The following is a 14595-nucleotide window of genomic DNA, read 5'->3' on the forward strand; positions in this document are numbered from 1 at the left end:
GTATATCTTTTCTGAGTTTTTTGTGTAGGAGTGTAAGTGCTTATGAAAAAAAAAATTGTGTAAGGTCGAAGAGCATGATTGCATGCATTATAAGTGACATTTGCATGTTATTGTGAGAAACACACTATTATAAGTGATACAAATATGTAAATGAGCAAACTAATGAGTGTGATTGTGATTTGTGAAGATATTGAGAAATTTGTGCAATAGTGTAAAGATGATAATCGAGTTATGTTGGTATTTGACTTGACACGAGGCGATATTTAGCTAGTTTGTCTTTTTATGTGTGGAATATGTATAAACAATGATTGTTGTATATCCTTATTGATACTTTTACAGGTACTGATGTATAATAAAAATTTAAGGGGCAGTAGGAGAATAAATGGACGCTAAGTCAGAAGAAATAGTGGATGTGTGTTTTACAAACTGATTCACTAATTGAAGAATACTGGCATATAAAGGAATTACGAAGTCAGTATGATTGAGATGAGGAGATGAAAAAGAGAATAGTGCCTTGTTGAGTGACTGCTTTCAAACTGGCCCTAGCCTGAAACAAAGGCTGTACTACGTGCTGTTAAAGTTCTGCATAGGAACTTATGCATACATGGCAGATTCCATGCATACATGCATACATGGTAAGGCAGTTCTTAAGGTAGGCCTAAAAGAGGAGGACCGAAATTACACCAAGTTCCTATGGATAAAGGATCCTCCTGGTTCAAACAGTGAAAGAATTACATCCAAGTTTGCTTCAGTTTTGTTTGGAAAAACTTTTTCACCGTTTCTGCTCCAATCAACCCTAGACACGCATTTGAAGAAGTCCAATAACCCAAATAAAACTGAAACTAGTAGGTGAAAATGGTAAACAACATCTGACTAATTAACAAGAAAATCGGTGGAACCAGAAACCACCAACTTAACAATGAGGGAACTACCTATCTCAAGTCAGCAAACCCTTCGACCCCTTGAGATTATTATTTAGTTCAATATTATTTAAAGGGAAGTTGTTAATGCAGGAATGCTGGGAAGATAGGAAAGGCTGGGATGATCCACTAACTCCTACCTTGTATGAATAGTGGCAGGGGGCTAGTGAAGGATCTAAGTATCCTAGAGTCTGTCTAGTTCCCTCGAAATTCCACACAACAAAATCAATCAATTAAGCTACATGTGTTTGTGTTCTGTGATGCATTAGGAAGGGTTTACAGCACAGTAGCCTACTTAGTAACTAATGAGCAAGGAAATTTTCTTACATCTAAAGCAAGGGGGTGGCACCCTAAAAGTAACGATCATTACCACAACTGGAGTTAACTGCCCTACTGCTAGAAGTAAGACTGGCTCATTATCTTACCAAAACCTTAAGTAACATCCACTTTGAAGAAACAGTGGTATGGTAAGATAATGAGGCAGTATTACAGTAGGTGAAAACAAATAATAGTAAAACACTCTACGTGAGCAATCGCATAAAGGAAATAAGAGAGTTGCTAGCTGATTACAAACTCAGATATGTACCCACAAAAGAGAATCCTGTTGACTAGATACTCTTTGACTGGGGTACTAGATACTCTTACTGCATTAAGAGGGACTCCTGGTTCCACCGAGATGCTGAGCGGACGTCTGGATGCCTCCTCCACCTGGGAGCCATCGGATGACGTTCTGTTTTGCGATTTGAATTTGATACTGCCATTTGGCATTCATCTTCAACGGTCCAGTTGTACGACGCCTGGCGCACATATTGCCCTAGGTCACTTGATTCTGATAGATATTTTTGGTCGTGTTCTAGATGGTTCTCCGGGTGGGGTGACGGTGTCAAACGCCGGCTTGGGCGAGAGGTGCTGGGAGTTGGTGGTGTAACGGGGGGTGTGGGGGAAATAGCTCTATCTTGTCCATTATTCCACCCCCCAGTTAGCTAACTAGGCCGGGGGAAACAGCTCTCTCTAGTCCGTTATCCCGTCCCCAGTTAGCTAACTATTCTAGAGCACTTCCAGAGTTCCTAAGGCAGCCTCTCTCGTTCAACACCTTGTAACCTAGGTATTTGACTACCTAGGTGCTAAGACTACAAGGCGCAGTAACCTGATCCGCTACCCGAAACTCTAGAGAGAACTCTAGTATACATTTCACTGCCACAAACGCATAAGAGAAAACGAAAGGAAAGAAATGAATAGTGAAGTAATTAGAGAGGGTTTGGGGTGAGAGAGGTAGAGGTGGGAGGAGCGAGGAGGGTCATTAGCTGAAAGTGAGAGTTAAGACAGGGGTGGAGGGAGAGGAGTGGATAGGTAGAAGTAGAAGGGTAGATAGTAGAAGTAGAAGGGTAGATAGTAGAGGTAGAAGGGTAGATAGTAGAAGACGAAATGCTGCCACCATCCATTCAAGACCATTATATACAAGACAAGGAATGGAACTTGTCTGTATCACAATATTCACAAAAGATGTTATCAAGATCATTATTAGTATGTCCCATCTTTATCATGTACTCATTCTAAACCATGAAACCAGTAATCACAGAGGCTTTTTCACCTCAACTCAAAATCTCTAGGGAACAAAATAAAGTCCATTTAAATAATAAATTCAATTATATTTCACATACTAAGTATCATAATGTAAGCAATGTTCAAGATCTATATATGTAAAGTGAGTCATCCTCCAAGAATCTGAGAACACTACAACTGACTGCCCCTGATCATCACATAACACTTGTAAAACACGACCAAGTCACCTTAATGTTCAACTCACCAAGTGTCTGCCTATAGCTGGATGGGGGGGGGGGGTGTCTGTAGTGGACAGAGACTGTCTCTTCCTGCCGGCCGACAGCCTCCCTGCTAGGCTGTCTCCTCTGCTCTGCTGGCTGCTGTTCTTCTCTGTTAATGCTCTCGAATCGATAGCTCTCCGAGTGTATATTGGGGAACCTAGTAGCTAACTCCGCCCACAAGTAGATAGCCTCCGGCTCTCTACGAAGCCACTCCTTAAACGTCGGCATGCTTGAAGGCTACCAAGCTCCAATTATAAGATTAGTAGAAGTAAGGTGAAATTCGCATGATCTGACCTCAGGTCACTTGGGGTCATTAACTCTTAGAGGTGTGACTTTCCGGTAGACAAACTGGCGCCTTCTCAAATTCTTGTCTGTGACTCATGTACTCTATGTATTTATTAAATACAACTAAACCAAACACCTTACAGTATTACATCTCCCCTTCTCCCCGAAATAAAGTTTTTGTAACACTGCTAAAGCAAGCTAGCTGTGTGCAACAACTTTATTAACGAAAAAAAATACATCCTAGCTAAACAAATATACATCATCCTACTCTAAAAAATGAAATATGTAGACAGACGTCCATTGTCTCTGGCTGGGCGACGTCACTGCTTGGTCTTGTAGATAGTCCTGTACCACATTTCTTCAACACAACTGCCTCCGTCGCTTCTCCGTCGTTAACGCACAACAACCCTTGGTCAACCAGAAAGCCGTTACTACTTGAACTGCGCACAGGACCGTGGAATTCGGTTGTCCCAGCTGATCTGTAATTGGCCCTACGTCAGTCACCATGAGAGACGTATATTGGGGTTTTTCACAGCTATAGGGACTACAAGGTTCAAGACCTTCAAATAATAGTTGCCAACGTAGAAATCCCATCCTACTCTTCTCCTCCCTGTTGCTCCAGCACGCCTCCTTCAGAGAGCCACTTCTGACAGCCACATCTAGTCCGCATGACACAGGAAGAATCACTCAACAGAGCAACATGCTTGCAGGAGGGGCGGCCAGTTAAGGCAAACGATCCTGTCTTGCAATTACGCTCCATGCAATGATGCTGACACCAGCAAGGGACACTAAGCATCGTGTCTCACTCAGCTTGTCTTATCTTCTCCTCTTCTTTCTTCTCTCTTCTTTCTTCTCTCTTCTTTCTTCTCTCTTCTTCTCTCTTCCTCCTCCCATGGGTCTTTGACAAGCGACCTGGGGTCCATTGGGGTCGTCCGTCCTGGGGTCCATCCTGGGTAGACCGATGTTGGTGGGACAGACTGGAGTCGTTTTTGTTCCTCTTCCATCTTTACTGGGTTGTCTGGGATCGTCTGCAGAACGACCTGGGGTCCACTGGGAGTCCGTCCGTCTTGTGGTCCACTGGGGTCCGTCCGTCCTGGGGTCCACTGGGTAGACCAATGTTGACCGACCGAGAGGGCTGCATCTTGGGGTCCCCCGGGGTGGTGGTGGTGGTGGAGCCATGACCTCCAGGTAGTGGGCTGGTGGTGGTGATAACCGCCCGTGAGTTTGGTACACAGCAGCCGTCTCCCTCTTTTGTATGTGCGCCTCGCCTCTCTTCTGGCTCCCACCTGTGAATGAACAGAAAGGCGACAATACCGTGCTCCCAAAATGTTGTGTGACCCTATAGTTTGTATAGGGTTTACACAGTCTAATCATAACGCTCTCCTCCTGGCAACGACTACACTCAAATTTTAAAATAATCCAATTAACTTTGAATGATACTGACTTGGTGGAACATAAACCAGTAACAGAGTAAAGTTAGAGAAGAGAGAATAAGGTCGTCACTACTTTTAACTTGTCACCTAAACCAATCTCCACAATAAATATCAAAACTAATAGACCAAACACTAGCCTAACTTAACTATACCGTTCCTAATCTTACGTACTTAAATATCCGTTACTCCCACCCTTAACCTACAGCCACCTACGTGACCCAGAGTGTTTCCCTAGCTTCTCCGCCGGTCAACAACTCAAAACTTTTGCCACCCCTGTGACCAGACTATCTAACGTCGAGCGTCCCCAACGTGAAGTCTACTGACGTACTAAGCCTCCCCCGAGAATGCTGTACAAAACCAGTACACCTCGGGTTATTGCGTTCAAATGGAGTAAAACAGTCGATCGCAATAATCTGAGCAGAACCACCACTTAATACTACTTAAGAACTACACCTGCCACTCCCCAACTGACCTGGCAACCAGAGGTGGCTGGGTGTCCCCCTGGGACATGCGGGGTCACCTGTCACACTCAACTGACCTCCTCTACCAACAACCGCTAAGTTCCCAAATCACCAAATCTTATCACTAACATTAATCACAACACACGCAAGTTCTGATGAACATTCCCTGAACACCACAAAACTCACCAACTCACTAAAACACAACGCCAGAAAATCACTATCTCCTAACCTGAAAAAAAACTCGCTAAATCGCGAAAGTAAAACACCTGTCAAGATCTCCCTGATAGCGCCTGAGCGGCAAAAGGACACGTGGGACTGAACAATGTTAAATGAACACTACCATAAACATTGTTCAACACCGCTGCCAACATTGTAACGGGGGGTGGGGGAAATAGCTCTATCTTGTCCATTATTCCACCCCCCAGTTAACTAACGAGGCCAGGGGAAACAGCTCTCTCTAGTTCGTTATTCCGTCCTCAGTTAGCTAACTATTCTAGAGCGCCTCCAGAGTTCCTAAGGCAACCTCTCTCGTTCAACACCTTGTAACCTAGGTATTTGACTACCTAGGTGCTAAGACTACATGGCGCCGTAACTGGATCAGATACCCGAAACTCTAGAGAGAACTCTATTATACATTTCACTGCCACAAACGTATAAGAGAAAACGAAAGGAAAGAAATGAATAGTGAAGTAATTAGGGAGGGTTTGGGGTGAGAGAGGTAGAGGTGGGAGGAGTGAGGAGGGTCATTAGCTGAAAGTGAGAGTTAAGACAGGGGTGGAGGGAGAGGAGTGGATAGGTAGAAGTAGAAGGGTAGATAGTAGAAGTAGAAGGGTAGATAGTAGAGATAGAAGGATAGATAGTAGAAGACGAAATGCTGCCACCATCCATTCAAGACCATTATATACAAGACAAGGAATGGAACTTGTCTGTATCACAATATTCACAAAAGATGTTATCAAGATCATTATTAGTATGTCCCATCTTTATCATGTACTCATTCTAAACCATGAAACCAGTAATCACAGAGGCTTTCTCACCTCAACTCAAAATCTCTAGGGAACAAAATAAAGTCCATTTAAATAATAAATTCAATTATATTTCACATACTAAGTATCATAATGAAAGCAATGTTCAAGATCTATATATGTAAAGTGAGTCAACCTCCAAGAATCTGAGAACACTACAACTGACTGCCCCTGATCATCACATAACACTTGTAAAACACGACCAAGTCACCTTAATGTTCAACTCACCAAGTGTCTGCCTATAGCTGGATGGGGGGGGGGGGTCTGTAGTGGACAGAGACTGTCTCGCCCTGCCGGCCAACAGCCTCCCTGCTAGGCCGTCTCCTCTGCTCTGCTGGCTGCTGTTCTTCTCTGTTAATGCTCTCGAATCGATAGCTCTCTGAGTATATATTGGGGAACCTAGTAGCTAACTCCGCCCACAAGTAGATAGCCTCCGGCTCTCTACCAAGCCACTCCTTAAACGTCAGCATGTTTGAAGGCTACCAGGCTCCAATTATAAGATTAGTAGAAGTAAGGTGAAATTCGCATGATCTGACCTCAGGTCACTTGGGATCATTAACTCTTAGAGGTGTGACTTTCCGGTGGACAAACTGGCGCCTTCTCAAATTCTTGTCTGTGACTCATGTACTCTATGTATGTATTAAATACAACTAAACCAAACACCTTACAGTGTTACAGTGGGTCTTAGTAAGCTCCTGGTGTGCCCTCAGCCGTGGTGGGCGGCCGGCTTTTACTTTGTCGGGGAGCACTGGATGACTTTCGCGTCTTAGCTGGGGGTCGAGTTTGTGGTTTTGCTACCTAGTGTTCTCTATGTGGGGCGGGGCCGGTGCTTGTCACCCTGAGGGACTCCTGGGGCTCCCAGGGTGACATTGCTGGTCGGGGTTTCTTTGTCACGAGGCATATTAGTTTCCAGTGATTGGCGTCACTCGTTTCACTAGTAGGTTTGGCGTTTTACCTTTCCGGACTTCGTGATTAACCCTTCACAGGTATGCCAGGGCGCATCTGGTCCCACGATCGTCGTTGTCTCTAAATCACCACCAACAACACCAACACTGCATTAAGACAACATTACTGACTTCCTCAAGGTCGTCAGACTGTAAAATTACTTCTAAAATCTTGCGTAGTCTGCCAGAGGTACGAAGCTCGGGTGTGTCCCTATCCAGGACCTTCACCACTCAATAAGGAACGAGTTGTCCACCTTCGTCCTTTTGAGACCAGTGGTGTAGACTACACAGGAGCCATAACTTTGACAGGCCCTAGGGGACAAAATCCCTGTGAAGGCACTTGCTTACCTGTGCCACTACATGAGGAGTAGTGGCACTGGTAAGTAGGAGGAGGAGTAGTGACACTACACTACACTTAGAAGTGACTCCCGATATAAGTGAGGGATAAATACCAGGGGGAGAGATATAATGAGGACTGGAAAGTAAGGAATGCTACTTTAAAATAAGAATGCAAAATAAAATTATAAAAAACCTTAGTCGGTTTGTACGTCCAGCCAATCCTCTTGTCCTTGATACAGGTAAATGAGCTGTAAACTTCAAGTACAGTTCTAAAGAGTAAACAAGGTTTTTGATTGAAGGAACACAATGTACCTGTTGGCATTTAAACGCATTAGCATTGAATTTATACAATGGGTGGAGAAGATCAACACAGTACAATGACTGAATACTGGTTCTCTTCAGGAATCAAAAGATCTGAACACTATAGTCTAGCCAAGCTCTTGACTGCGTAGCAACTAACAGAGATTATGTTTAGTAATTATAGCAACAACTAGTTATATGATACAAGCATGATATTATATGTAAGCAAATATGAAAAATTAATGATTACTGTGATAGCAATTGATATCGTAATGATTTATACAGATTAATTATATATGCATATGTTTATACATATATTCAGATTAAATTGTAAAGACAAAGATAAATGCTCACTTGATTGTGGGGAGTTTCCCCATAAATAACGATTAACAATTTATATGAACAAATTAAGGCCATAGAGCATACAATTGTCCAATTTACACTCTGCAAACACATAATTACTTATCCAAATTTAAAACCGATGCTCATCTAACCGTTTGCCAGATTTATGATTTCTCTTGATGATATGAGGCACAGTATTTTGATAATAAGATAGCAGCTTTGCTGTAAAATAGATTCACTTGTAGCGCTTGTTAGGATTAAGGAATAACTGGTAGTGGAGAGCGAACACATGTGCTGTGGGTGTACTACTCGACACTCGTATTTAGATAATTGCAAAAATAATTTGTTCTGATTTATAGTTCAACACCTCCCTGAGTATCTTAGAGAGCAATTTTAGTAACTTATCACTGAGAATTAAGATTAGTTTGTGCGGTTCTGGTCCTGTTGAAAGTCTCAAGCATCATCTCGTGATCACTGTGTGTGTAAATCATGTGTTCTCGCCCTGGACGGCGGCTATCACTCTCTCAGTGAGGGTGGCCTTCAATGAATACATATTCATTATTTTTATTGTCTAGACAGATTACGTAGATAAAAATGAGATTGTAAAAGAATTTTTTATTGGATTTAATGATTATAGGTGGTACATACAGTACAAATTAATTATTTATTTAGGACTTAAAAATAAAGTATGTCACTGTTTCAGAATTATGTTCCAGTAGTATTTCAATTAAGACAGCTTCTTGTCAAACCTCCTAGATACTTGAAGATAGACAAGTAAAGGCTTCCAGGCATCCATAGGTCTAATGGCAGACGTGGCGATTGTGGTGATGTCATTTACGATCCAGATGTATGATTCTAATATAGGAAGGATTCAATAGATGTATGATTCTGATAGGATTCTGATGTAGAATACAGATGTATGATATAGAAATAATTCGTTTCTTATATTATTATTTTACTGGTGTGCAGAGACATTCATATGGGTTTTTTGCAGACTTGCTTGCAGTCGATCCTGCTCCACGTTGATGATCTCTGACAATGGATCAAAGTTGTTGGCATGGGAAGTATGCCCGAGAGAGGTCTGGAACCAGTCAGTGGTACGCACTGCCCTGAATCAACGACAGAGCCAGTGGAAATTTATACCACCCCCCCCCCCTCCCCTCAGAGCACCGTGGCACAAAGGCTTCTCTGAGCAGAAGGTGGTGACAGTAACACGCTGTTATAGGAAAACCCTACATCGCCAATAGATCGATTTTCAGTAGCTCCAAACTGTTGTCACGGAAATTGAATCTCTGGTCAATAACCGACCACTGACCTACCTCTTTGACGATATCTCACAACCTGAGATATAAGTCTGTCTCATCTGATGTATGGAAGAATTCTAGCTCCTCTAGCGTTCCTCACTGACGATGGATTAAGAGATCCTTCATATGTCAGAGAGAACGTCCTGGTTTAGTGTTGCAAACATCAGTCCAGAGTAATTAGTCGGTGGATTGAAGTTTGGACCCGAGAGTACCTAACTGTTCCGAGGGAGTATCAATATGAGGCACACAACCCCAATAATAAAATACAACTTCATCCTGACATGTTGTTAAGGTGGACAATGCCTGACCATGCTCAGATTGGCCTCTAGGCCATATAGTCTCTGTCTATCCAGACAGCCAAGATGTCTTGAGAATAGTGCAAATAAAGTGCAGAGGCACCACTAGTCTCAAGACACTATAAAAAAATAGTTATTTTGGAGCTAGCAAGAAATGAAGTCGCCCAGAGACTTCCCATCCCTGCAGCTGCAGTACAGGACATCCGTCATGAACGAACTGTTGCACAACAGTCCTAAATGAAACTTAAACATAATTACAATAATTCAGAATGGGAGCATTGAAGTGTTGGCCAGTCCTAAACTATGGAATCCGACCCATGTTCCACCCCACCCCCCAGAATTACATTGGAAATTCCCACATCAAATATAACATTATAATGTAACAGTCATAAAATGCTGTTAATTTGCATTAGTTCGAGTAGTTAATAAATACTTTATTTAGCCCCTGAAATAAACAACAAAAAAGTTTCTAGCTAATTTATTGTAAAATTCTCCAGTCTCAGAACTGGTAACACAATTAACAAACTATCTCATTTAATCATACATTCCATAATAATAAGTAATAAAATATGCTAAATAAACCAATTCTCCAAAATAACAAATTAACTGTTCATGGACACATCCAGAGTGAATAGGGAGGAGGGAAAAGCCATCATAGTTTTTGTTGGTGAAACTTGAGCTGTAACAGAGCGTGCCTCCCTCAACTCAGAAAATTACTCCAGCAAGTCCAGAATGTAGAGTGACTCACATTAATCACTAATTGTTGCCAAAACTTGAAACCCATGGAAAGTACAGCTTTCGATTTATTTTATTACATATATTTTTGGACCATTTATTAGTGTAGGAATTTATCATCAAGCAGCAGGGAAACACATCCAGCATGAGTAAACCATCATGATTAACTAATATGTTATTCGTGATGGTATAATATATATAAATGAATTTTATCTTTAGTTATACATATGTTACTATGTAACATCTCTGCAGGTAATTTGTCAACACGCATAAAACAACATTGAGCTGGTACATCCCAAGACCACCCAGACGCCATTAATACCTGTCCAGTACGGAGTACATGTGCCCAAGGGAATCTGATGTTGGATGACCACCTGAGACAGTTTAAATTATAACTAACACAGTTGCAGAAATACTACTAACTATTTAATTACAGTTTAGCAGACTTAAAAATAAAGTATGTCACTGTTTCAGAATTATGTTCCAGTAGTATTTCAATTAAGACAGCTTCTTGTCAAACCTCCTAGATACTTGAAGATAGACAAGTAAAGGCTTGCAGGCATCCATAGGTCTAATGGCAGACGTGGCGATTGTGGTGATGTCATTTACGATCCAGATGTATGATTCTAATATAGGAAGGATTCAATAGATGTATGATTCTGATAGGATTCTGATGTAGAATACAGATGTAGAATACAGATGTATGATATAGAAATAATTCGTTTCTTATATTATTATTTTACTGGTGTGCAGAGACATTCATATGGGTTTTTTGCAGACTTGCTTGCAGTCGATCCTGCTCCACGTTGATGATCTCTGACAATGGATCAAAGTTGTTGGCATGGGAAGTATGCCCGAGAGAGGTCTGGAACCAGTCAGTGGTACGCACTGCCCTGAATCAACGACAGAGCCAGTGGAAATTTATACCACCCCCCCCCCCTCCCCTCAGAGCACCGTGGCACAAAGGCTTCTCTGAGCAGAAGGTGGTGACAGTAACACGCTGTTATAGGAAAACCCTACATCGCCAATAGATCGATTTTCAGTAGCTCCAAACTGTTGTCACGGAAATTGAATCTCTGGTCAATAACCGACCACTGACCTACCTCTTTGACGATATCTCACAACCTGAGATATAAGTCTGTCTCATCTGATGTATGGAAGAATTCTAGCTCCTCTAGCGTTCCTCACTGACGATGGATTAAGAGATCCTTCATATGTCAGAGAGAACGTCCTGGTGTAGTGTTGCAAACATCAGTCCAGAGTAATTAGTCGGTGGATTGAAGTTTGGACCCGAGAGTACCTAACTGTTCCGAGGGAGTATCAATATGAGGCACACAACCCCAATAATAAAATACAACTTCATCCTGACATGTTGTTAAGGTGGACAATACCTGACCATGCTTAGATTGGCCTCTAGGCCATATAGTCTCTGTCTATCCAGACAGCCAAGATGTCTTGAGAATAGTGCAAATAAAGTGCAGAGGCACCACTAGTCTCAAGACACTATAAAAAAATAGTTATTTTGGAGCTAGCAAGAAATGAAGTCGCCCAGAGACTTCCCATCCCTGCAGCTCCAGTACTGGACATCCGTCATGAACGAACTGTTGCACAACAGTCCTAAATGAAACTTAAACATAATTACAATAATTCAGAATGGGAGCATTGAAGTGTTGGCCAGTCCTAAACTATGGAATCCGACCCATGTTCCACCCCACCCCCCAGAATTACATTGGAAATTCCCACATCAAATATAACATTATAATGTAACAGTCATAAAATGCTGTTAATTTGCATTAGTTCGAGTAGTTAATAAATACTTTATTTAGCCCCTGAAATAAACAACAAAAAAGTTTCTAGCTAATTTATTGTAAAATTCTCCAGTCTCAGAACTGGTAACACAATTAACAAACTATCTCATTTAATCATACATTCCATAATAATAAGTAATAAAATATGCTAAATAAACCAATTCTCCAAAATAACAAATTAACTGTTCATGGACACATCCAGAGTGAATAGGGAGGAGGGAAAAGCCATCATAGTTTTTGTTGGTGAAACTTGAGCTGTAACAGAGCGTGCCTCCCTCAACACAAGAAAATTACTCCAGCAAGTCCAGAATGTAGAGTGACTCACATTAATCACTAATTGTTGCCAAAACTTGAAACCCATGGAAAGTACAGCTTTCGATTTATTTTATTACATATATTTTTGGACCATTTATTAGTGTAGGAATTTATCATCAAGCAGCAGGGAAACACATCCAGCATGAGTAAACCATCATGATTAACTAATATGTTATTCGTGATGGTTTAATATTTATAAATTAATTTTATCTTTAGTTATACATATGTTACTATGTAACATCTCTACAGGTAATTTGTCAACACGCATAAAACAACATTGAGCTGGTACATCCCAAGACCACCCAGACGCCATTAATACCTGTCCAGTACGGAGTACATGTGCCCAAGGGAATCTGATGTTGGATGACCACCTGAGACAGTTTAAATTATAACTAACACAGTTGCAGAAATACTACTAACTATTTAATTACAGTTTAGCAGATAATTTATATCAACTGATTCACTAGGGTGTGATAAATTGAATTAAAAACCCCTCCCAAAAATATATGAAGGTAATTTTACCGGTGATACAAAAATCATAAAAATGCAGTCCATTCACAAGTAATAAATATAATTAAATACAATCTATTGAATTAATAATCAAAACAATCACTGTTAGATTTCCCAACATATGTCTCCTTTTACACTACTCGAAAGAGCCAAAGTTTAACCCCCAAGCACAACTAGGGGAGTACAAACCCACACACACATTCCTAGGATGCAGTCTATTGCAGCTGTCTAACTTAAAGGGACCTACTTACTGCTTAGTGAACTAGTGCATCAGGTGATGGAAAGTTTAGCCATTTCTTCCTGTGTGTGTATGTGCTTGCTTGTATGTATATGTATATTACATGAATATGTGTTTATGTGTGTGTTCTAATGTGTGTTTAGAGTTGTATTCAAACAAAATTTGACTGACATGTAATGTAAACATTACAAAAAATTAAGTAAAAGTCTTTGAAAAAGCTCTCATTGTTTGTGGTTTCCTGATTATAACTGTGATTTTGGTGATAGGTATTTAGTCATTATTTTGAACTGCTTGTGATCCATGCGGGACAGGTCGAGCAGACCTTCTTCCAGGGTGCAGAAGTCAAATGTGGTGTGGACCTTGTAACCTAGACGAAGAAACATTTTCTCCACGCGTGGGTTGGTCATTATTAAAGAAGTCATTTTGAACCCCTGCTTGGTGGCAATAATGACACTCTTCTGAAAGTCGAAGAAACAACAATAAAACTTAATTATATATTATTTAATTTGTTTAACCTAAAAGTATATTATTATATATATATATATATATACATATATATATATATATATATATATATATATATTTATATATATATATATATATATATATATATATATATATATATATATATATATATATATATATATATATATATGTCGTACCTAATAGCCAGAACGCACTTCTCAGCCTACTATTCAAGGCCCGATTTGCCTAATAAGCCAAGTTTTCATGAATTAATGTTTTTTCGTCTACCTAACCTACCTAACCTAACCTAACCTAGCTTTTTTTGGCTACCTAACCTAACCTTACCTATAAATATAGGTTAGGTTAGGTTAGGTAGGGTTGGTTAGGTTCGGTCATATATCTACGTTAATTTTAACTCCAATAAAAAAAAATTGACCTCATACATAGAGAAAAGGGTTACTTTATCATTTCATAAGAAAAAAATTATAGTAAATATATTAATTCAGGAAAACTTGGCTTATTAGGCAAATCGGGCCATGAATAGTAGGCTGAGAAGTGAGTTCTGGCTACTAGGTACGACATATATATATATATATATATATATATATATGTCGTACCTAGTAGTCAGAACGCACTTCTCAGCCTACTGTGCAAGGCCCGATTTGCCTAATAAGCCAAGTTTTCCTGAATCATTATATTTTCTCTAATTTTTTTCTTATGAAATGATAAAGCTACCCATTTCATTACGTATGAGGTCAATTTTTTTTTATTGGAGTTAAAATTAACGTAGATATATGACCGAACCTAACCAACCCTTCCTAACCTAACCTAACCTATCTTTATAGGTTAGGTTAGGTTAGGTAGCCAAAAAAGTTAGGTTAGGTAGGTTAGGTAGTCGAAAAACAATTAATTCATGAAAACTTGGCTTATTAGGCAAATTGGGCCTTGCATAGTAGGCTGAGAAGTGCGTTCTGGCTACTAGGTACAACATATATATATATATATATATATATATATATATATATATATATATATATATATATATATATATA

The 14595-nt window shown here is 40.2% G+C and overlaps 1 protein-coding gene across 1 annotated transcript in view; it reads right to left on the reverse strand.

Moving 5' to 3' along the window:
• Positions 1-11166: 11166 nt before the first annotated feature.
• LOC123760096 (uncharacterized) overlaps positions 11167-14595 on the reverse strand; it is a 114716-nt gene continuing 111287 nt past the window's right edge. The window contains exon 5 of the mRNA XM_069325251.1: positions 11167-13536. Coding sequence (XP_069181352.1) covers positions 13321-13536 — 216 coding nt within the window. The 3' untranslated portion in view covers positions 11167-13320. The remainder of the gene's footprint in view (positions 13537-14595) is intronic.

The sequence above is a fragment of the Procambarus clarkii genome, chromosome 16 (genome assembly GCF_040958095.1).
Source record: "Procambarus clarkii isolate CNS0578487 chromosome 16, FALCON_Pclarkii_2.0, whole genome shotgun sequence".
Classification (NCBI taxonomy): Eukaryota; Metazoa; Arthropoda; class Malacostraca; order Decapoda; family Cambaridae; genus Procambarus; species Procambarus clarkii.